Here is a 24,351-nt window from a genome sequence, read left to right on the forward strand (position 1 = left end):
CATATGACCCCGAGATCAAGAATCTCATGCTCTTCAGACTAAGCCAGCCAGGCACCCCAGAATCAGTTTCCTTTTATGTGCAAATGGCAATAATTTTGCCTGCATATTTTGCTGGGTTGTGAAAATTAAAGCACGCGAAAGCCCCAAGTGATATGATATGGATATTATTATTATTTTTTAAATCTATTTTTGAGAGAGAGGGAAAGAGTGAGCACGAGCTGGGCAGGGGCAGAGAGAGGGAGACAGAGGATCTGAAGCGGGTTCTGTGCTGAAAGCCTGATGTGGGGCTTGAACTCAGGAACCGTGAGATCATGATCTGGGCGGAAGTCGGAAGCTTAACCAACTGAGCCACCCAGGCACCCCTGGATATTATGTAATAAATATTAACCTGTACTTTTTTTCAGTCTTCTAATTTTCATAAAATTTTTTCATGTGTCTTTTCAGGAATACATCTAATGGATTTAGCAACACATGATGTTTTGTGGTTTTCTTTGTGTTTGTTTTAATGTTCTTCCTACACACTCCCATCTTTTGAAAATGGAGTAAAATTCCATAGCAAGGTGCCTGGCAGAGTTGATGATCATTAGTTACTGAATTTTTAATTTTATGATGTTAACACCAAGTAATAGTTTTAATATCTAAATTCTGCATGATGTCAGTACAGTGAGATTTCTGGTTATTCTAGGTTTATAAAGGAACCCTTTGAATCTTTGAAAAGCCTCTGCTTTTTGTTTCTCTGTTTTAAACATTCCCAACATCTTCACAGGGCATGAAAGTACCATCTTCTCAGTTTTCCAGGTGCGGATGGTGTACAGAAGTTAGCAGTATGTATCAGACACACAGTTTCAGTGAGCTAGGATTAAAACTGAGATCTCCTGGCTCTTTAGCCATTCTGTTCCTTTTGGTGTCCTGGGATCATCTGAATAAAGTAGTATTAATAATAAATGCCTAGGGGCGCCTGGGTGGCTCAGTCGGTTGAGCGTCCGACTTCTGCTCAGGTCATGATCTCACGGTTTGTGAGTTCAAGCCCCGCGTCGGGCTCTGTGCTGATGGCTCGGACCCCGGAGCCTGCTTCAGATTCTATGTCTCCCTCACTCTATGCCCTTCTGCCGCTCACACTCTGACTCTCTCTCTCTCTCAAGAATAAATAAACATTAAAAAAAAAATTAAAAAAAAATAAGTACCTACAGTGAGCTCTGTTGTGGTAAGCCCTGTTGCAATTTATTACGTTTTCATGACAACTAGCAGAGAGAGAAACTGTCTTGTCGAAAGTCACATAGCTATTAAGTGACAGACTGGGATTTAAAAGTAAGCTATCTAACTCCAAAATCAATGTTCTTAACCCCTGTGCTGTACTAGAAGTAGCTTTTTTAGGTAGTTTAAATTGCTTAAGTTTTAAAAGCTTTTGTTTATAGGTTGGTTAGATTTTGCAGGCAAGTGAAACCTATTCAAACAATTACTTTCTAATTATTTAAATTTTCTTTCATAGTATGCTTATTTAAAAAAAAATCTTCTGGTTCTTATAGGCATAAGGGCCACTTGTTCTGAAATTATTTTGAGGCAAGAAGTTTTGAAAGATGGTTTCCATAGGTAAGTTGCCCATTGACTTCTACTTACATCAAAATACTGTTTTCATATAATTTAGAGCAAAATCAGTAACTGGAAAATGGATAAACCAAAAATCACTTGCTTTCTTATATTATAAATGACAGGTTTGTCATATGTGGTTCACAGTTTGAAATAGTTAAAAAAACAGAGAAGAAAACAAATGTTTATTTTTTTACCATACATATATATTATATGTATATATGTATATGTATGTATATGTATATACATATATGTATATATGTATATATGTATATGTATATATACATATATATACGTATATATATAATATATATATATGTATATATATATAATATACAGCTAGAAACTATGTACATAGTATTCATATAACATTCACAATGGTTGTGAGATAGATGATACCTTTCTTGCTTTTCAGATGAGAGAACTAGGGCTCAGAGAATTTAATTTAGTAGAAGTTAGGTTGGTAGAGCTCTGACTCAAATTTATGACTGTCATACTCCAAAGCCATGCTATCAAGTACTAAGATGTTATGTCAACCTAAGTCACTGTTTTTGATTTATAATACTTGGTTCCAAATGACCAAGCTGTTTCCAAAATAGAAATTATTCTCAAAAATGAATATTTGCCAGGATTGAAGATATTTAAAAAATGGTTAAAAAGTTGTAGAAGCTGCTCTTTAAGAAAACTTCCCAAACTTTTTTTTTTTTTTTTTTTTTTTTAAATTTTTTTTTCAACATTTTTTATTTATTTTTGGGACAGAGAGAGACATAGCATGAACGGGGGAGGGGCAGAGAGAGAGAGGGAGACACAGAATCGGAAACAGGCTCCAGGCTCCGAGCCATCAGCCCAGAGCCTGACGCGGGGCTCGAACTCACGGACCGCGAGATCGTGACCTGGCTGAAGTCGGACACTTAACCGACTGCGCCACCCAGGCGCCCCAAAACTTCCCAAACTTTAAAAGCTTTTCAAGGTAATTAATTTGAAATGATTCTCAAACACTTGATTTACAAGTGCTGATACATTTTTGTACATACATTCAGAACCACTGAATTTTATGTCACCTTAAAATGAAACATCTCAGTTTCCGCTGTCTTCAAAGTTAGCCTACATATGACTGGCTAGGAGGCATAATGGAAAAAACTTGTTTTTTTGTTTTGTTTTGTTTTTTTGTTTTTTGTTATTTTTTATTTTTTCTATTTTCGATGAACAGGGGAGAAGGGCACAGAGAGAGAGAGAGAGAGAGAGAGAGAGAGAGAGAACCTTAAGCAGGCTCCATGCTGAGCACAGAGCCCAACACGGGACTCAACGCGGGGCTTGATCCCATGACCCTGGGATCATGACCCGAGCCAAAATCAAGAGTTGGATGCTCAACCAACTGAGCTACCCAGGCACCCCTTGTTTTGTTTTTTAACTCAGACAAATTTAGGCTCAGAGTGTAGCTCTATTATTTAGTAACTGTGTGGCCTTAGTCAAGTTTATTGAAATCTTTGCTACCTTACCAGTAAAATTGGATAATGATAGTATTTCCTCATTAGGGTTGTGAGGATTAAATCTGAGAATATATGGAAAGCCTCTTAATGTAGTGCTTGTCACATAGTACATCCCCAGGAAATGTTAGCTTTGATTATTAATAATGAGATAGGTGGGGGCACCTGGATGGCTCAGTTGGTTAGGATCTGACTCTTGGTTTTGGCTCAGGTCATGATCTCACAATTTGTGAGTTCGAGCCCCACATCAGGCATACTGCTTTTAGCACAGAGCCTGCTTTGAATATTCTCTCCCCTTCTCTCTGTTCCTCCATGGCTCGTGCTGTCTCTCAAAAATAAACATTTAAAATTAAATAAATAAATAAATAATGAGATAAGTGACCAAGGTAGGCAATACAGTTTCTGTAAAAGAAGAGATGTGACTATAAAGTTGTAAAACTGATTTTGGGAGGGAACTCACTCCTAAAAGGCATTTTTGGCCAAGTTTCAGATATATTTTAGGCAATGTCAGGGTAATTATGCCAAGTAATTAGGAGGGTGCCTGGGTGGTTCAGTCAATTAAGCCTCTGACTTTGGCTCAGGTTATGATCTCGCGATTTTTGAATTTGAGCCCTGCATCGGGCTCTGTGCTGATGGCTCAGAGCCTGGAGCCTGCTTCAGATTCTGTGTCTCCCTCTCTCTCTCTGCTCCTCCCCCACTCATGCTCTGTCTCTGTCTCTCTTTCTCAAAAATAAATAAAAATTTTAAAAAATTTAAAGTAATTGCGATATATTCTCAAAAGGAATGGGAAATACTAAATAACACTTGACAGTGCAATCATAAATGATTCCAATGAGGAATAAAGAAGTACCTGAAGAGGCTGTTGTGACAGCAAAAGTAACTGTCCAATTAGAAGTGCTGAAAATAAAAACTGGGACATAAAACTAAGGGTGAAGAGTGATAGAACCCACAAGAATAACTTCAGAAACTAGAAATCTCAGAGTTATTTGAGATCTTCAGAAAATTCCATAGATCTTTTTTTTTTTTTTTTTAATACTTACTTATTTTGAGGGAGAGGGGACAGAGAGAGAGAATCCCAAGCAGGGTTCAAGCTCAGCCAGGAATCCGATGGGGGGTTCAATCTCATGACCTGAGCTGAAATCAAGAGTCAGATGCTTAACAAACTGAGCCACCCAGGTGCCCCACCAGTAATCATTTTTTTAAAAAGGCTTTTTAGTTATTAGAGCAGGTGTAGTCTTGCTGTTAGGGTGGAGGAAGAAACATTAATAGATTATAGAAAGTAAAATTATTTCTGTCCTCTTGTTCAAGAAGTAGTAATTCTGGAGAGGGCCAAGCAAATATTGTTAGTAGGAAACAAGTGCAAAATATGGAAGGGAATTATATAAAAGGACCTTACTATTATAAATGAGTTTAGGGTCTCGTGTGATGAACTATATCTTAGTGCCATACAAGAATTTTCTTAAATGATTGCTGAACTTCTGTTTGTAATCCTTGGATAATCTGGGACTTAGTTGATGTAGATTCTGGGCAAAATTCTAGCTCTGATTATTAAAAGTATGGTTTGTGAACCCAAAAGAGGAAGTGGTGGTCTCTGGGAACCAGCATGAATTTATTACAAATTTATGTCCTTTATAGAGATCACTAGATAGGTAGATCAGAGAGTCTTTTCTGCAAGACTTTTGATGAAGTTTTACATGTTGTATTTGTGAACAAGATAAAGAACGTGAACTCAAAAATAGAACAGAGAAATGACTTCATAAAGATTAACAAAATAAAAAAAAAATAACAGATTCATCCAACATGTTCTGATTAATGGATTGAATGTCATCTTGGAGGGAAGTCCTGAAGAGTCTTTTTTTTTTTTTTTTAAATTTTTTTTTTTTTAACGTTTATTTATTTTTGAGACAGAGAGAGACACAGCATGAACGGGGGAGGGGCAGAGAGAGAGGGAAACACAGAATCCGAAGCAGGCTCCAGGCTCTGAGCCATCAGCCCAGAGCCCGACGCGGGGCTCGAACTCGCGGACCGCAAGATCGTGACCTGAGCTGAAGTCAGACGCCTAACCGACTGAGCCACCCAGGCGCCCCGAGTCTCTGTCTTTTTAAATACATTTATATTTTTCTAATTATAAAATAGTACATATATTCATAATTACATATACATTATCTGGAAGAAAAATTATAAGTATGTTCTACTTTTATAGAGGTGAAGTGATATAGTGCTAAGAATGTAGGGATTAGAGTATAACTACTGGGGTTTGAATCTTGACTCTTGGATAAATTAGTTTCTTAGTGCTTTGGTTTTCTTTTCTTTTGTTTTTCTTTTCTTTTTTTTTTTTTTTTGAAGAGGGAAAGTATTTTTGTTTCTTCCCATGTAAATACAGAACTTTGGGATTTAATTGATTTGCATATTTTATCCTTAGATTTTATATTACTAGAAATGATATTTTTTAATGAAAATAGAATATAACAATACCAAAAATATTATTCAGAATTCTTTTAGTGAATACAAATTATTAGGAAAATAAAATGCTATATGTAAAATTACCTCAGGCTATTTGGAAGAATATAAGCAAAGAAACAAAAATCTCTGTATATTTAGCTGCTGTTGATAATCAGTTCTTTATATGCATTCTTTTTTTTTTTTTAATGTTTATTTATTTTTGAGAGAGAGAAACAGAGTGCAAGCAGGGAAGGGGCAGAGGGAGAGGGAGACACAGAATCCAAAGCAGGCTTCAGGCTCTGAGCTGTCAGCACAGAGCCTGACGCTGTGAGATCATGACCTGAGCTGAAGTTGGATGCTTAACCGACTGAACCACCCAGGTGCCCCTTCTTGTCCATGTTTAAACTGAATGGCTGGTTTGTCATCTTATTATTGGGTTGTAAGAATTCTAATTTTGATGGAGTCCAGTTTATCATTTTTTTTTTCTCTTGTAGTTCATCGTTTTTGTGTCCTAAGTAAGAAATCCATGCCTATTCCAAGATCATTGAATTTTTGTATATACTATTAGGTTTTTTCCCTTATGGATATCCAGTTGACCCAGCATCATTTGGTGAAAGGATTATTCTTTCCTCATCAAATTACTTTGACACATTTGTTGAAAATTAATTACCTTATGTGTGAGGATCTATCTGTGCACTCTATGACGCACAAACATTTGGCAAACTGGCTCAAGGCCAAATCCTGCACATGGCTTATTTTGTACTGCCCTTGAGCTAAAAATGATTTTTATGTTTTTGAAGGTTGTTGTTTTTTTTTAAAGGCAAAGAAAAATATGTAACAAATTTTGTAAGGCTCACAAAGCCTGAAATATTTACTGTTAGGGTCTTTACAGAAAAAGTTTGCCAACCCCTGGATGTCCATCCATATGCCACTAATGCACCACCTTGATAACTATAGCTTGATAATATTATGGCTTCAAATCAGAACGTCGGAGTTCTTCAACTTTTTTTTCAAAGTTGTTAACTTTTGGAATTAATTTGTAGATCTCTTCAAAAAAGCTTCATGAACTTTTCATTAGGATTCTGTCGAAACTCTAGATCAATTTGTAGAGAAGTGATATGAGTATTCATGAGTATTCTGGTGCATGAATATGGCATCTTCATTTATTTAGGCTTTATCAGTTATCTTAACAACACTGTAACTTGCAGAGTATAAGTCTTGCATATGTTTTGTTAAATATATCCCTAAGTTTTTTTTAATGTAAAAAATGTTGTTTTAAAGTTTTTATTTCTGGTTGGTTTTTGCTGGTAATAAAATATAGTTGACTTTTGTATGTTTACATTGTACCCTAATTCCTTATTGAAATCATTTATCAATGCCTGTGGCTTTTTCATGGATTCCTTAGGATATTCTACATAGGTGATCATGGGTTTACAAAAGAAAGGCAATCTGTATGATTTTTTTTTTAATGTTTATTTTTGAGAGAGTGAGAATGTGCGTGAGCGTGAGTGGAGGAGGGGCAGAGACAGAGGGAGATGGAGAATCCCAAGCAGGCTCCGCGCTGTCAGAGCCTGTCGTGGGGCTCAAATTCATGAACCGTGAGATCATGACCTGAGCTGAAATCAAGAGTTGGACATTTAACCAACGGAGCCCCCCAGGTGCCCCTGTATGGTTTTTATATCCTTACCTTTTTGAATGGCTAGAAACTCTAATACAATGTTGTTGTTGTTGTTGTTTTAATTTTTGTACTTTTTAATTTATTTTTTCCTAATACAGTATTGAATAAAACATCCTTCCCTTTCCATCCATCCTTGTTTCTCATCTTAAATGGAAGGTATCCAGCCTTTCACCATTAAATATGGTATTTATGTTAGATATTTTTGTAGGTGGCTTTTATCAGTTGAGGATGTTCTTTTATGTTCCTAGTTTCCTGAAACTTTTTTTCATGATTAATGTTAAGAATTATTAACAGCTTTTTCTGCATCTATTATAAGAGAATCATATGATTTTTCTAATTTATTCTGTCAATATGGTACAGTACAAATGTTGATAATTGGAATAATAAACTTCCCCCTTGGTCGTGATGTATTATTATCTTTTTGAAATATTACTGGATTTGATATGCTAGTATCTTGTTAAAGATTTTTTACTTCTGGGGCACCTAGGTGGATCAGTAAGGTGGGCGTCCAACTTTGGCTCAGGTCATGATCTCACAGCTCATGAGTTCGAGCCCCATGTCGGGCTCTGTGCTAACAGTTCAGAGCCTGGAGCCTGCTTCAGATTCTGTGTCTCCCTCTCTGCCCCTCCCCCACTTGTGCTGTCTCTCTCTCTCTCTCTCACTCTCAGAAGTAAATAAACATTTTTGAAAAAGGTTAAAAAATTTTAATTTAATTTAAAAAATAAAAAATAACAAAACAAAATAAATAATAATTAAAAGATTAAAAAAATAAAAATAAATTTTAAAAAAGGGATTTTTTACTTCTCTGTTCATGAGGAATATTGGTCTATACTTGTCTTTTGTTGTGATGCTTTTTTCGGGCTTTGGTGTCAGGCCAGTGCTGTCCTTGTAAAATAAATTGGGAAATATTTCCTTCTACTTTATTTTCTGATTGTGCAGCATTGGTATTATTTCTTTTAAAAATATTTAATAGAATTAAACAATAAAGCCATCTAGGGCTGAGGTTTTTCATGCGGGAAGGCTTTAAACTTTTTCTTTTAATTACAAATTCAAGATACAGAGATATTTAGATATTCTATTTTTTCTTTTGTCAGTTCTTGTAATTTTTTCTTTCCAGGAATTTAGCTATTTTAAGTTGTTTAATTGGAGTAAAATTATTCAAGTATTCCCTTATTGTCCTCTTCATATGTAGAGATTGTATAGTAATGTTTCCTCTTTTCTTCCTGATATTGGTGATCTGTGCTTTTTCTCTTTCATGATCAATCTAGAGATTTGTCAATGTTACTGATTTTTGGAAAGAAAAGGTTTCATTGATGTTTCTCTGTTGTCTACTTTCTGTTTCATTGATTTCTGCTCTTTATTATTTCTTTCCTTTTTGCTTTAAGTTTAATTTCCTTCTTAGTTTTTTTTTTCTTAAATTTTTTTTTTAACGTTTTATTTATTTTTGAGACAGAGAGAGACAGAGCATGAACGGGGGAGGGGTTAGAGAGGGAGACACAGAATCGGAAGCAGGCTCCAGGCTCTGAGCCATCAGCCCAGAGCCCGACGTGGGGCTCGAACTCACGGACTGCAAGATTGTGACCTGAGCCGAAGTCGGACGCCCAACCGACCGAGCCACCCAGGCGCCCCTCCTTCTTAGTTTTTTGATGTGGTGGCTTAGGTCATTGATTTTAGAGTTTTTTCCTTAATAAAAGTATCTTTGCATTTAAGGCTGTGTTTCCTTCTATGCAGGACTTTAGCTGTATCCTGTAAGTTTTGACGTGTTTGTTTTCATTTTCATTTAGGTCAGTATATTTTCTAATATCCTTTTTGATTTCTTTTCTTACATCAGTTATTTAGACATATGTTGTTTGATTTTAAGGTTTTGGGGGATTTTCCAGAATTTTTTTTACTGATTTTTTGTTTGTTTTTTTATAGTAACTATTTATTCTAACCTGAGCACCTCAAAATAAACTGAACACTAGTGAAATGTTTTCTTTACCAATTTGGAATTATTATAAATGTACAAGTTCTGCTAGCTGTTCAGCACTCAAATAGGTTAGATCATCCTTGACACATAATGGAAATACCTAAAACAATTAGTGCAATATACTGAAGTGGTCAAAATAAAATGAATTCGGAAAATAAGGCTGCAAGATTATTACCAACATATTGCAGCACTCATATTATAGATTACAGGTATGTTGTTTACGATGGTTCTAGCCATACAGGAACAACTGAAGCCCTCTTCCTTGCAAAGAAGGAGAGAGGAAATAATTAGCTGTTTTAGTAACTGTACAGTTTACATACTTTCAAACAACTCTTAATATTGTAGAAAAGTAAACATAATATGGACACTACAGTCCAGTACCTTACTTCCAATACAGTTGAAGATTGAATTTAAAATAAGTTTGGGGTGTCTGGGTGGCCCAGTCGGTTAAGCGTCGGACTTTGGCTCAGGTCATTATCTCATAGGTCATGAGTTTGAGCCCCGTGTCGGGCTCTGTGCTAACAGCTCAGAGCCTGGAGCCTGCTTCGGATTCTTTTCTCTCTGTGTCCCTCCCCTGCTCACAGTTTGTCTCTCTCTCTCTCTCTCTCAAACATAAAGAAACATTAAAAAAATTAAAAAAAAAATAAAATAAGTTTGAATGTACATATTGTTAGTGCATCGACTGTATTACATCCAAAGGGAACAAAAGCCCCTTTTAGCCCCTAAACGACAAAGCTAGTAGTAATTAAACAGATTCACAGACATCTGGTTTGTTTCATTTTTGTTGAAGAGCCCACATGTTTGCAGGGAGTGCTGTTCATTAAGATGCATTTATCAGTTTCATATTCCTAAATTTAGATGTGGTTGCACTTGATTTTTTTAAGTCTATTTAAAAAATAACAGGACTGGCTATAGTTTAGATGTCATTGATGTTTATTTTTTTCCCCTGAAGATATAGGACTGTTTTCTCATGGCTAATTTGTTAAAATGTGGAATATACACTTTAAATGTAGATACTAGGAGAAATTATCGTTTGTCTGAATTACTGTAGCAAAGTAGAAGTATCTTTAGATCATCCTTTTTAAAAAAGAATGTTTTGGGGTGTGTGGGTGGCTCAGTTTGTTGAATATCTGACTTTTGATCTCGCAGTTCTTGAGATGGAGCCTTGTGGGCTCCGTGCTGATAGTGCAGAACCTGCTTGGGATCCTGTCCCTTTCTCTCTGCCCCTTCCCTGCACACACGGCCTCTCTCTCAAAATAAATAAATAAACTTAAAAAAAAATAGAAATAAATAAAAAAGAATGTTTTTGCAAAGCCTAAGTTAATGAGTTACATGCCTTTTTCATAGAACTGTGGTTAACTATGGGTCCAAATAGTATTTTGTTATATCTCTGGTGATAAGAAATGATTTCCTCTAACCTTCCAATAAAGCAGTGGACAAATCTAGAGATTTGTCAATGTTACTGATCTTTGGAAAGAAGGTATTTCATTGATGTTTCTCTATTATTTGTCTAGTTTCTATTTCATTGATTTCTGCTCTTTATTATTTCATTTTCTTCTATTGCTGAACAGAGGGACACGTGTGTTATTAAAAATCAAGTTCAAAACACTTAAAATAATTCTGTATTAGAAACTTGACTCTATCATAAATCTCTTTTTGGAAATCACATTGGACCAGTTAAGTGTACCAGTTTCAGTGTTATTAACATTTAAGGAAAAAAAAACATTTTAAGAAGCAGAAGAATATTCCAGCTAGCTCAAACTGGAGGTTTAGTAACTACAACACTGACTCCTGGTTGGCTGTGTGAGTTCAATAAATTCTGCTGCTCTTCCTCTGGCAGAATTTGCTCCTGGATTTTGTGCTCCATTATTTGGCAGATTTTTTGCTATTACTGTAAATATTTCATTTACATTCATTGATGTTTTAGCTGATGTCTCCATGAATAATAATTTTGTCATCTGCATAGGACTGTGCTTCCTGGAAATCTACAGCTCATTTATTCTAGGTCAGCTTTGTTTCCTGGTAAAGCTATGACAGTGTTAGGACTTGCTTGCCTCTGAAGTTCTTTAACCCAGTTTTTTGCTCTTGCAAAGAACTCCTCATTTGAGATCTCATATTCAGGTCTGGCTACCTGTGCTTCTCTGTGGTACATTGGTGCTAGGCTATAGTATGATTCTTGACCAGCTGTGTCCCCTATTTCAGACTTCACAGTTGTATTATCAAGCTAGCCAATTTTGGTACAGAAGCAGTCACAGCAGTATTTTCTTGAAATTCATGAAACTGGCCCTTCACAAAACAAAGAACTAGGCTTGATTTGCCAAGGGCAGACTCTTCCAGAAGTACTAGTTTGAACTGGCATATTGTATCTACAGTATTTGGCCTGTTGGGTCTTGTTGCTCCTCCTTTAGCCATGTCCACATTTGAAAGAGGCCCTAATTTCAATCTCCTAAATGAATTTCCAGGATGCAGGGTGTCCATTTTTTTCTTTCTGGTGGTAAAGAAACCTGAGACTACACATGTAACTGTGAAGCCAAAGCTTCCTGGCAGCAGATCTCAGGCAGAGGCAAAGGAGGAGACTGAGCCTGAGGCTGTGGCTTTGGTGAAGGCGGTTTCTCCTCCTCTTGTGATTTCTAACTCAATTCCCTGTGGTTAGAGACTATACTCAACAAGATTTCAGTCCTATGAAAACTTCTAGAGACTTCTTTTATTGCCCAGCATATAGATTTTTCTAGTGCAGTGTGCTCTTGTTTGGTAGAAGAGTCTATTAATGTCAGATAAACTTGATTGAAGATTGTGAATGCCTTCTATATCCTTACTGATTTTCTACTTATTCTATCCATTATTGAGAGAGGGGTATTAAAATCTCTGGCTGTAATTGCAGATTTGTCTATTTATCCTTGAAGCTTTACCAGTTTTTGCTGTGAAGTAAAATACATGAACATTTTGAAGCACTGTTTTTAGATGTTTTATAGCACATTTAGGATTATTATGTGTTCTGATGAATTGATCCTTTTATCTTTTTGTAATGTCCTTCTTTATCCCTGACAATATTCCTTGTCCTGAAATCTGCATTTTTGATGTTAATATAGCAATATTTTTATTATTATTATTTCACTATTTTTATTATTAATGTGTGTCTTATAGATAGCATATAATTAATTGTTGCTATTTTATCCAGTCTGTCAATCTCTACATTCTAATTGGAATGATTAGACCATTTACTTTTTTTTTTTTTAATGTTTATTCACTTAGAGACAGAGTGTGAGTGGGGGAGGGGCAGAGAGAGAGGGAGACACAGAATCTGAAGCAGGCTCCAGGCTCTGAGCTGTCATCCCAGAGCCCAACACGGGGCTGGAACTCATGAACTGTGAAATCATGACCTGAGCTGAAGTTGAACACTTAACCAACTGAGCCACTGAGGAGCCCCTAGACCATTTACTTTAAAAAAAAAAAATTCTTAAGTTTATTTTGAGAGGGAGACAGAGAGAGAGTGAGCACACATGTGTGCTTATGTGAGCAGGGGAGGGACAGAGAGGGAGGGAGAGAGAGAATTCCAAACCAGCTCTGCGCTGACAGCATAGAGCCCAACATGGGACTCAATCCCACAAACCATGAGATCATGACTTGAGCTGAGGTCAAGAGTCAGAAGCTTAACTGACTGAGCTACCCAGGTGCCCCTGGACCATTTACTTTAATATAAATATTTATTTGTTTGGTTTGGTTTAACCCTATCCATTTTGTTACTGTTTTTATATTTGTCCTAGCTAATCTTTTCTCTCTTTCCTTGCCTTATTTTAGATAAATTGAATATTTTTTAAGCATTCCATTTTATCTCCATTTTTGGCTTACTAGCTATACCTCTTTCTTTTTCTAATTGGTTGCTTTAGACTTTATAGTGTACAATTTCAGCTTATCATAGCCTACCTTCAAATATTATTCCACACTAAGAATAATGTCTGAATCTTAGAATCATTCATTTCTTTCTCCTCTTTCTCTTCCTTTTTTTTTTTTTTAATGTTTATTTACTTTTGAGAGAGAGTGCGCACGCTCAAGCAGGGGAGGGGCAGAGAGAGAGGGAGAGACACAGAGTCTGAAGCAGGCTCCAGGCTCCAAGCTGTCAGCACAGAGCCTGACATGGGGCTGGAACTCATGAACCACTAGATCAAGACCTGAGTCAAAGTCAGACACTTAACTGACTCAGCCACCTAGGCATCCTGATATGAGCATTTTTGAGTGTGTGGATTTTATGTTCCTTTGAAGGGCATTGGGCTTATTTTTTCTATTAGCAGTTAAATTAACTTGTGTATTAGCTTGATCCTCTTAACCTTTTTTTGTATAGGTCTAAAATTAAAGTGGCCTTTACTGCAAGGCTAATTTAGCTGCAAAGGCCTTGCCGTATTGGTATCTTTACCAAAAGCTATGGTCTCTGTACTTTGGTTGGTTGGAAATGCAGATTTCTCCCAACTTGTGTGAAATTTTAGCATTTCTTGTTTTTCAGTTCCCTGGTTATTCTTTGCCCAGTCTCGTGGAATTACACTTTACTCATGCTTTACTTAGTATTCAGAAAAAACTCAAAGGGAGACCAATTCAGATTTATAGAACGCCTACGTAGTACTGTCCTCTCTGGAATTTAGCACCTTATCTTCCAGCTACTTCAGTCTCCCTTAACTTGTTGTTGTTTTTTAAGTTTATTTATTTTGAGAGAGAGAGAGAGAGAAAGAGAGAATTCCAAGTAGGCTATGCACTGGCAGCGCAAAGTCCAACATGGGGCTCAAACTCACAAACCTTGAGATCATGACCTGAACAGAGATCAAGAGGTGGACGCTTAACGGACTTAGCCACCCAGGCGCCCCTCCCTTTACTTCTATCTCTGTTTTATAATTTAAGCAAAACCACTGTGTTGTGCTTTGGGTTTCCTTCCCCATACTTGGTCCAACATGTGCCTTCAGACAGAAAGCTGGGACAATTATACATTTAGGTTTATAATCTACTTCAAATTAATATTTGTACGTGGTATGAGTTTGAGATCAAGGTTCATTTTTTTTCTGTGTAGATTTCTTGTTTCAGTACTACTTGTTGAAAAGACTCTCCTTTTCCTATCAAATTATATTGGCACCTTTATTGCCTATAAACGTGTGTGTCTGTTTTTGGACTCTATTTCTTTCCATTGATCTTTGTTTTCATACTAATACTGTACTGTGGCTTATGACATAAATTCATAAACGATCTCATGAGTGGTTCTGACATGATATAAATACTTCATTTGACTTTATGATTTTCTGAAAAATGAATTTGAAATGCAGTGTTTTTACTAATTCGAATGTAATGTTATGCTATTTCATTTAACAATTGGAGAGATTTATTTTAAATGTACTTATCTTACAGAGACCTCTTAATAAAAGTGAAATTTGGAGAAAGCCTTGAGGACTTACAGACCTGCCGACTCTTAATTAAACAGTACATTCCATCAGGACTTTTTGTGGATCCATATGAGTTGGCTTCATTACGAGAGAGAAACATAACAGAGGTATAACTATTAGAGAATTTTTTTGAGAGAGAAATTATTTTAGGGATGCTATAATTTGGATTAAGGAAAAATAATAGACAAAGCAACATTGTACTCTTTATTCATTTTGTTAAAGCATATAAAGTAATTTCTTTTAGGTAGGATAGGAATATTCTTTAAAAAATGAGTGATATGTGTCAAACTTGTCAGTAATAAACCAACTAAACTGAACTAGTTAAATGCTTTTTGTCAGATTGGCTCCTAGTTTAGTGACTATTATATGTTTTTGTGAAGATTAATGATTAATAAATACTGCTTCAGCATTTAACAGTATCGTTAGAGTGACATATACCCTAACATCTGTATAATTCGAATGTGGGAGGATATTGGATATCTATATGCCAGATATCTTCTTTTTTTTTTTTTAAGGAAGCAAGGTATATTAAGCATTAGAGAAATATGATGTCCCATACCTTCTGCACAGATCAATCTTTATAAAAACCCTAGAAGTATTATCTTTCCACTTTATAGATAAGGAACCTGAGGCACAAAGAGGCCAAGTAACTTATCCAGGATCACACAGGTAAATGGAAGAGCCAAGAGATAAATCCAGGATTGTCTAATTGCAAAGTTGTTGCTCTTTCCAGAAATGAATCTTATTCCTTAGTTAATGGTTTCCTTAACTTTTGGTAAGAATTACTTGGGGCTGCTTTTTGTGCAGATTATGTCTTTCTGGGAAATCTTAATTCAGTAGATCTAGATTGGACCAAAAATCTGTTTTTAACAACTCAGATGATTCCTATTAAGAAATTTTGGGAAATCTTTGTTCGTAAGATTATAATCTCTATATAAATATAGGAAAGGTAAAATAAATATACTATACTTGGAGTCATATATAATGACATTTTATTTCTAATTGTGGTTTAGGCCAGTTTCTTCATCTGTTTTAATTACTTACTTAAATTTCTTCTTGAATAGGTAATTATATTCTCATGGTTCAATATTCAGGAGGTATGAAAAGGTGTATAATGATGAACTTCCACCTCTCTCAACCCCCATTCACGAAATTTATTCCCGTGTTCTGTTTTTTTTGCACATATATAACAGTTTAGATACACATGTTCACATATATGGCAGTGTCAGTACATATACACATGTGGAAAGACCTCATTGCTTTTTTCCTCATCTGTTTCCTTCACTGAGTCATGAATTTTGAATGAGGCTTTTGAAATTTTAATAATAGGTTTCAAATTTAAACGCAGTTCTTGGCTTGTAGTGACATGGATTGGAATCATATTTAAATTTCCGTAATAAAATTGCCTACCATGTTTTAAGAAAATGGAATTATTTTTGCACAGGAGTGCCCAAAAAGAGGTCACATGCACACCCTCTTGGTAGGGATGAGATTGGGGTATGTGCAGATGATTGTAGCAAGAAAACTGGGCAGGAACAGAATGCCACTCTGGATTGATTGACAAGTTTCTCTTTATCTTGATTTTCTGTTTCCTATTTTTTTTTTTTTTTTTTTTTTGGAGAGAGAGTGAGTGAGCTAGTGGCAGAGAAAGGGAGAGAGAGAGAGAGTCCCAAAGCGGGGCTTGAGCTCACCCCAGGCAGGGCTTGAGCTCACCCAACATGGGGCTCAAGCTTATGAACCATGAGACCATGACCTGGGCCAAAGTCAAATGCTTAGCCAACTGAGCCACCCAGGTGCTCCTTGTTTCCTAATTTTCTAATCCCTAATTATAAGACTTTTAAGTGAATTTACTTTTTCATTTGGTAATTTCTAGAAAAATAGATGTCTCATTTGTGACACATAGCTAATTGGAAGTTGATTTCCTGATATATGAGATGTTATTTCCTTCTGCCTAGCTGGGTTGAGACTGTGGCCCAATTATTTGTGCAGAGAAACTCTGTCACAAGAAGTGGTATTAAATGATGAGTATAACTGGATAGAAGTTAATTTATATGTAGTAAATGATCAATGCTTATATATTTAGATAGAGATCTTGACTGTTCCATGAGATAAAATGTGTGACTGCAGCAAATAGAACAGTGGGTTCAAATTAAATGAGTGATGTGTGGCAACAAAATGTTTTGTAAGGAGTTTGTGATGGTTTATCAGCAATTTGAAAATAAAGACAAGCTTTAAATAGGAACATTGGATAAGGCACATCAAATGAATCTCATTTCATTTTTAGATAGGGCTATTAGATGTACTTAATCAAAATCTTTCACATTCTTTGAAAACAGCATAATATTAGATTGAAACATATGAAATTGCTGTTCTTTAGATCAAAATGGAAATGCTGTGTTTTTGAAATCATAAGTTTTACTCAATCAAAATATGTAGTATTAGGTTCTATGCCCTGACCAAGTTGGAGGACAGCGACCAGATATACTCTCTCACATGAAACAACCAAGAAGTAGACAAAATATATGAAATGATGGAAAAGATCATTGACTATCAGACAATGAGGGCAGTGATATGTGAAGTAATTGGGCAATTAATAAGGTGAGCTTTACAACCATCCCAGCTTATTGCTTTGGAGAGTTTTCAGACTATAGCATAGGGAGCAGGAACCCAAGCAGAACCTGGTAGACTTCTTGAATTGAGGAGATGAAGGTGAGATTCTGGGGAGACCGAGGTCAGCAGAATTCACAAGACAGCATGGTAGAGAGGAGAGAATTGCATAGAGACAACTCCAGAGATCCATAAAAGATTCCCCTCAAGTACATAGTTGAGTATTGATTAGTGCATGCATGTGAGGAAACTACTTGCTGCTGGGAAAAGAACCGTATGAAAAAATTAGAGGTTATAGTGTCTGGTACTCGCATAAGGCCAGTAGTAGTGTCTGCTCCCAGCAACCAGGCTAGGAACAGCCTCCTGATTCACTGGGCATTAGATAGAGTAAATAGAAGAAATTTTACTCAGTAGTGGGAGATACTTAGCCCTAGGCTGAACATTATGGCAGTTCTGTTTAATAAATCTTAAAAGCAAGATCTTCAGAAAACCAAACTGTTTGTACGTGACTTTACTGCATACAAACAAAACTCAAGAATACTTATAGGAATACAGAAGTATCCAGCACCCAATAAGATCAAAATCACAATGTCCTGATTCTAATAAAAAATTAGGAGGTATGAAAAGATGGGGAAAAATATGACCTGTAATGAGATAAATGAATCAATCAAAACCAATCTAGAACTGGCCCAGATAGTAGAATTAACAGACAGGACGTGAAAACAGTTATTATAACTGTATTCATATGTTCAAAAAGGTACGTAGAGACGTGGAAGATATATAAGAGGGCAACATTGAACTTGTGAAGAAAGTAATGGCATTCAAGGATTGCAGAAAAATTAATAAACTTGAAAACATAGTAATAGAAACCACAAAAAATATAAAACAGATTAAAAAATAGAAATGTAAAAAGTAAATGGAGCAGTAGTGAGTTGTGGGACAACTTCAAATGGCCTACTGTCCTGTGACTGAACTATCTTGAAGGGAAATCTCTACCCCATATTCCTTGCAGCATTATTTACAGTAGACAAGCTATGGAAACAACCTAAGTGTCCATCAACAGATGAATGGATAAAGAAAATGTGTGTGTGTGTGTGTGTGTGTGTGTATACACACACACAATGGAATGTTACCTATAAAAAAGAAGAAAATCCTGCCTTTGCATCAACACACATGAACCTTGAGTGCATCATGCTAAGTGAAGTCAGAGAAAGACAAATCTCACTTATATGTGGAATCTAAAAAAAACTGAACTCAGATTGGTAGACTGGTGGTGGATGCCAGGAGCAAGAGTGTGGGAGGAATAGGTGAAGGTGGTCAAAGAGTACAAACATCCAGTTATAAGATGAGTAAGTTCTGGGAACTAGTGTAGAGTATGGTGACTGTAGTTAACAATAATGTATATTTGAAAGTTAACAGAAAAGAGTATACTTTAAGATTTTTCATTGGGGGCGCCTGGGCTGGCTCAGTTGGTACAAAATGTGACTTTTAAGTTTATTTATTTTGAGAGAGAAAGAAAGCATACGTGGGGGAGGGGCAGGGAGAGGGAGAGAGAGAGAATCCCAAGCAGGCTCTGCACTGTCAGCACGGAGCCCAACTCAGGGTTTGACCTCATGAACCATGAGGTCATGACCAGAGCCAAAGTGGGATGCTTAACTGACTGAGCCATTCAGGCACCCAGGAATAGATCATTAAAAAAATGTACGGTTAGAATTAACATCTCAGTGTCAGAAAAGTATTATACCTTTAATTTTTATAAAGTTTTACATTTGTAGATTGTAGAAGTTGTTCAAAGCCACCACTTACTATGCCTTAATTGAGAAGTTTTTTTGAAGAGCTCTAGTTCATGAGAGAAAGATATGGCAAATGTTATTGATATGGCACAATTTCATAGCTTAATTCATTTAACTTAGCTGCAGTGGTTTGTGACATATGTAGTCGCATGACAACACTCAACTATTGTCATGAAAGAGTATAGATCCATGTCTGTTAACCAGTGTATGCTCCTTTTGGATTAATGTTTGATGTATAATTTCAGTTTTTTGATAATACATTATTGCTATTTTATCTGCAGTGAAAATGGAATAACAAAATATTTTTTGCAGATCAGTATATAGTCACTAGGCTTTTGGGGGTTGCACTGATAGTTTAGGCACATATTTGGGAAATCTAGCATCCATCCATTGTCCAGATTACTTTTGATTGTCAGGTTATGATATCCAAAAATATTTTTCTCTTGTTTTACATCTAAAGTGATATACACACCTCCAGCTATCTGAGGTTTTGGTTACCTGTCAATGCATGTACCTACTTGTACAATTTTTTCCCCTTCCCTGTTGTAGGTCGGTTTTAAGAAACTCCTAGCCCAAACTCCTAAATCACCTCTAAGACCTAAGTTGTTGTTTATGGGTTAGCTTGTGTTGATTCTTAATTGATCTTGGTTTAAAATGGATTTAGGTCTTTGTTGAAGTTCGTGTAAAAAAAAAAAAAAAGATTCTCATTCTAAGAATTGAGATACAATTCAAATCACAAAATTCACCCTTTTGAAATATACAAGTTAGTAGTTTTTAGTATATTCATAAAATTGTACAACCATCACAACTATTCTAGAATATTTTCATTATTTTCCAAGAAACCCTTAAAAGGCTAACTTTTGAGTTTCAATGCCTAGTGTAAAAGTTTTTGAACCGTTACCAAATAACTCTTCAACCAACAGAGCCCTCTCTGAAGGCCAAATTGTTATTTCTACCTGCCTCATTTTCATTATATCCCAGTTTCAATGCACGTTTTAAAAATTTTCAATTCGGAGAACTTAACCATATATTTATTTCTATGGGAAAAATAATAAGTAAAAAAACAATATTTAGAGAAGTTGAAGATCATCGTGCCATCATAAATTCTAAGTATCACAATCAGGAATATACTTTATATCAGTTTTACTTATGCTTAATTTTCAGCTACAGGCATATCTCATTTCACTGTGCTTCACTTTATTGTACTTCACAGATACTGTGTTTTGTTACAAATTGAAGGTTTGTAGCAACTCTGTTCAAGCCTATCGACATCATTTTTCTTTTACTTTTTTTTTTTTTAACGTTTATTTATTTTTGAGACGGAGAGAGACAGAGCATGAACGGGGGAGGGTCAGAGAGAGAGAGGGAGACACAGAATCTGAAACAGGCTCCAGGCTCTGAGCAGTCAGCACAGAGCCCAACGCGGGGCTTGAACTCACAGACCGCGAGATCATGACCTGGGCTGAAGTTGGACGCCTAACCGACTGAGCCACCCAGGCGCCCCTCAACATCATTTTTCTAACAGCGTTTGCTCACTTCATGTCTCAGTATCACATTTTGGTAATAATATTTTTAACTTTTTTATTATTATATTTGTTATGGTGATCTGTGATCAGTGATTATAACTTGCTGAAAGTGTAGATGCTGGTTAGCATTTTTTAGCAACAAAATATCTTTAAGGCATGTACATTGGGGTTTTTTTTAAGGCATAATGCTATTGCACACTTAATAGATTACAATGTAGTATAAGCATAACTTTTATTTGCATTGAGAAGCCAAAGGATTCATTTGATTTGCTTTATTGTGGTGATCAAGAACCAAACCCACAGTATCTCTAAAGAATGGCTGTATTAAATATTAGTTTTTTTGTTTAGTTTAACCTAATTGAATAAGGGAGTCCGTGTGACCTGGCTTTGAATCTTGGCTCCTCTACTTATTCTTTATATTGTTTATTCACTCAGATACTTGCTCATTTATATAATAAGGCTAATAGTTCCTACCAGATAGGATTCTTGTGAAAATTAAAGGAGATAATGTATATAAACCACTTAATGAAATACCTGTCAACATAGTAACTACTCAAAGAAAGATATGTTTATTATTATCATGTCATACATACATAAGACAGATAGAAGGGGTGCCTGGGTGGCTCATCGGTTAAGCATCTGACTTTGGCTCAGGTCATGATCTCACAGCTCGTGAGTTCAAGCCCCGTGTCAGGCTTCGTGCTGACAACTCAGAGCCTGGAGCCTGCTTCAGATTCTGTGTCTCCCTCTCTCTCTCTATCCCTCCCTCATTTGCTCTGTCTCTCTCTCAAAAATAAATAAACACATTTAAAAAAATTTTTTTAAAGATAGATAGAAAATAAGATGTTCATAAGATAAGATAGAAAATTTTGGGCTGTTTTTTTATTTACACTTAGTTGTATCCAAGGAGAGTTCATTAATAAATTTCTAGCAGGAGGTCTCTAGTAATATTCCTTGGGACTTTGCTCTTGATCCTCCTGGTCAATGTTTTTATCCTTAAGTGAAAATACAGAAGACATAGTTACCAAATTCATAAATGTTACATAAATGTTGGTTGACAGGTTGAATTTCAATTAAATCTCAACATCCTAGAAAAAATAGACTGTAGCCAGGAAGATAAAATTTAATAGAGATAAATCTAGGCCCTTCATTTAGTTAGTAATAAGTCAATTATTTGAAAAAATAGTATGGGAGTTTCTTGAATGTTTTTGCAAAATTTTCAAATGAAAGATATAGGGACGAATAGGTGGAACACAGACAGGGTCAGCGAAACTACTTTGTAGGATGCTGTAATGGGAATTTATGTCCTTTTACATTTGTCAAAACACATAGAATCTACAACATAAAGATTGAACCCTAACTTAAATGATGGGCTTTAATTTGTCAAAACCGGCTTATCAATTGTAACAAATGTACCATACTAATGTTAATAGTAGAGAAAACTGTAGGGTGGGGGGTGATACATAGAGATGCTGTATTTTCTGCTCTGTTTTCCTGTAAACCTGAAACTGCTCTGAAAAATAGTCTTAATTTTTTAAAAAAGTACATATATCTTCTATATATGAATATATATCTCACTGAAATAAGGCTGCTAAAATAATCTTACAATTTTTGACTGAAAGTAATATTGCTACTATATACCCTGAGTGTTTCTAAAGGTAACTAATATGATGAATGATTCGGAAACCATATCATGAGAAACCAAGAAAGCTATGAATGTTTCTCTGAGGAGGAGAAAATTTAGTGGAAATGTTTGAGGGACCCTTAGTGAAATAGGGAACAGTTTTATTGTAGGTATTGTAAGCAAGGACAGTTGTGAATGTTATATACCAGAGCATCAAATTTCTACGCATAAAAAAAGAATAACCTAAAAAAAAAAAAGAATAACCTTTTAACAGTAGATAAAATGAGATGACTTAAAGCAATAAGCTTCCTTTTAGTCATTGAGAGTATTCAAGCAGTGACTGGATCCTTGAACAATGCTCTCATTGGGACAGTGGTTTAATTTGATCACCTTTAAAGTTCATTATGACTCATAAGATTATATAACTCCTTGGCTTTTGCCAGTGAGTTGTTTTTTTCTTATTCCTGTGATAATCAGAGAAGGAAAAACATGTGAAAAAATAAAGTACTTGGTGCTTCCATCAAACAGGAGAATTAGGATGTTTGCCATGATGGGAAGAAGTTAATTCTGTTTTTTTCTCTGAGATGTATCTGGGCTTCACATAGAGAATCTAGAGACAAGTTGTATGTGTGTAGGTCTGTACACACACATACACACACACTCACAGATTATGTATAGAGTGCCTATATATGTGTACATATATGTGCATGTGTATATGTGTGTTTATACATAAATGTGTGTGGATGGATATATAATATATACACACACAAACATTATAATTCAGGACTAATTTCGGCAACATATGCATTTTTACTTTTGGTGTAGAATATCTATTTTAAATTGTTTTTTACCATATTTTTTTAAAGAAGCATTTACTATTTTTCTATTAACTTTTTATACCAAATATGGAAAGAGTGCTGACCTTTGCTTTGACTTCCTGACCACAGTACTCTGTCTTACTCACTGCCATCTTAACTTCTCTGAAGAACAGGAAATTACCAGAATGATAGCAATCATTTCAACCCAATACTGGGTTAACTGTTTTTGTCATAGTTTTCATACTTATTAAATGCTATATTCCCAGAATTTCTCTTTTTTTGGTACCTGTTTTGTCACCCAAGCAAGGTTGATAAAGAAACTACAAATAAATAATTTTTATTATGGGGAAAGTTCACACCCTAGAGTATAATTTCCTCAGTTTACTTTTAGTAAACAAACTTTTAGAGCACATCTTGTGTTTTGCGGATGGCATGGAATGGAAATTGTTTATAAGGGGGGGATTAGACATTTCTGTTCATCTGTATAGCAATCTTCTGGTTTTATTTATTGATCTTCCTCATTCATTTCTTCTTCTGGATTAATATTTGCTGTTTTTTTGACAGGCAGTGATGGTTTCAGAAAATTTTAATATAGAAGCTCCCAATTATTTGTCCAAGGAATCTGAAGTTCTAATTTATGCCAGACAAGATTCACAATGCATCGATTGTTTCCAAGCTTTTTTGCCTGTGCACTACCGCTATCATCGGCCACATAGTAAAGATGGAGAAACTGTTATTGTGGTCAATAACCCTGATTTACTAATGTATTGTGACCAAGGTGAGGGTTGCAAGCCTTTTCTGAAGGTTGAAAATAAAAGTAAAGATGTGGTGGCAAGTCTGAAGTCAAGGGCAAGGATGACAAAAGCATGTTTCTTTTTTCTTTTTAATTTTTTGATTGTAAAATAAACCATAGATATAGAAAAACTTCACAAATAAATAGTAAATTATTATAAGGCAAATACCCTAGTAATTACCTCCCAGGTCAAGAAATAGAACTTCACCAGTCACCCTAGCAGCAGCTCTGTGTGTCCTGTCTCAATCATTGCTTCCTCCTTTCCTCTAAAACTAACCTACTATCCTGACTTTTAATCACTTCCTTATGTTTCTTTATACTTTTTTTTCACCCAAGTGGGCATTCTTAGAGAATAAAGCTTCATCTTTTCCATTTAAATAAATGTATTACCGTTAAATCTCTTAATTTACAGATTCCTCCTCTTTCCCTTTCTTTTTTTGAAAATTCCCCTTTTGAGGAGCACCTGGCTGGCCCAGTCAGTAGAGCATGAGACTCCTGGTCTCAAGGTTGTGAGTTCAAGTCCCATGTTGGGCATGGAGACTACTTAAAACAATAAGTATAAATAAATAAATAAATAAATAAATAAATAAATAAATAAATAAATAAA

General features: G+C 35.6%; 1 protein-coding gene and 1 pseudogene across 1 annotated transcript in view; one reads left to right on the forward strand and one right to left on the reverse strand.

Moving 5' to 3' along the window:
• PIGX (phosphatidylinositol glycan anchor biosynthesis class X) overlaps positions 1-24,351 on the forward strand; it is a gene marked incomplete at its 5' end in the record, with an annotated part of 79,733 nt that overhangs the window by 1,546 nt on the left and 53,836 nt on the right. The window contains 3 exons of the mRNA XM_049629187.1: positions 1,527-1,590; positions 14,549-14,690; positions 23,516-23,729. Of these exons, the coding sequence (XP_049485144.1) occupies positions 1,527-1,590; positions 14,549-14,690; positions 23,516-23,729 (420 nt within the window). The remainder of the gene's footprint in view (positions 1-1,526; positions 1,591-14,548; positions 14,691-23,515; positions 23,730-24,351) is intronic.
• On the reverse strand, positions 10,566-12,281 carry LOC125921810 (ras-related protein Rab-5A-like; annotated as a pseudogene).

This window comes from Panthera uncia, chromosome C2 (assembly GCF_023721935.1).
Source record: "Panthera uncia isolate 11264 chromosome C2, Puncia_PCG_1.0, whole genome shotgun sequence".
NCBI classification, from domain to species: domain Eukaryota; kingdom Metazoa; phylum Chordata; class Mammalia; order Carnivora; family Felidae; genus Panthera; species Panthera uncia.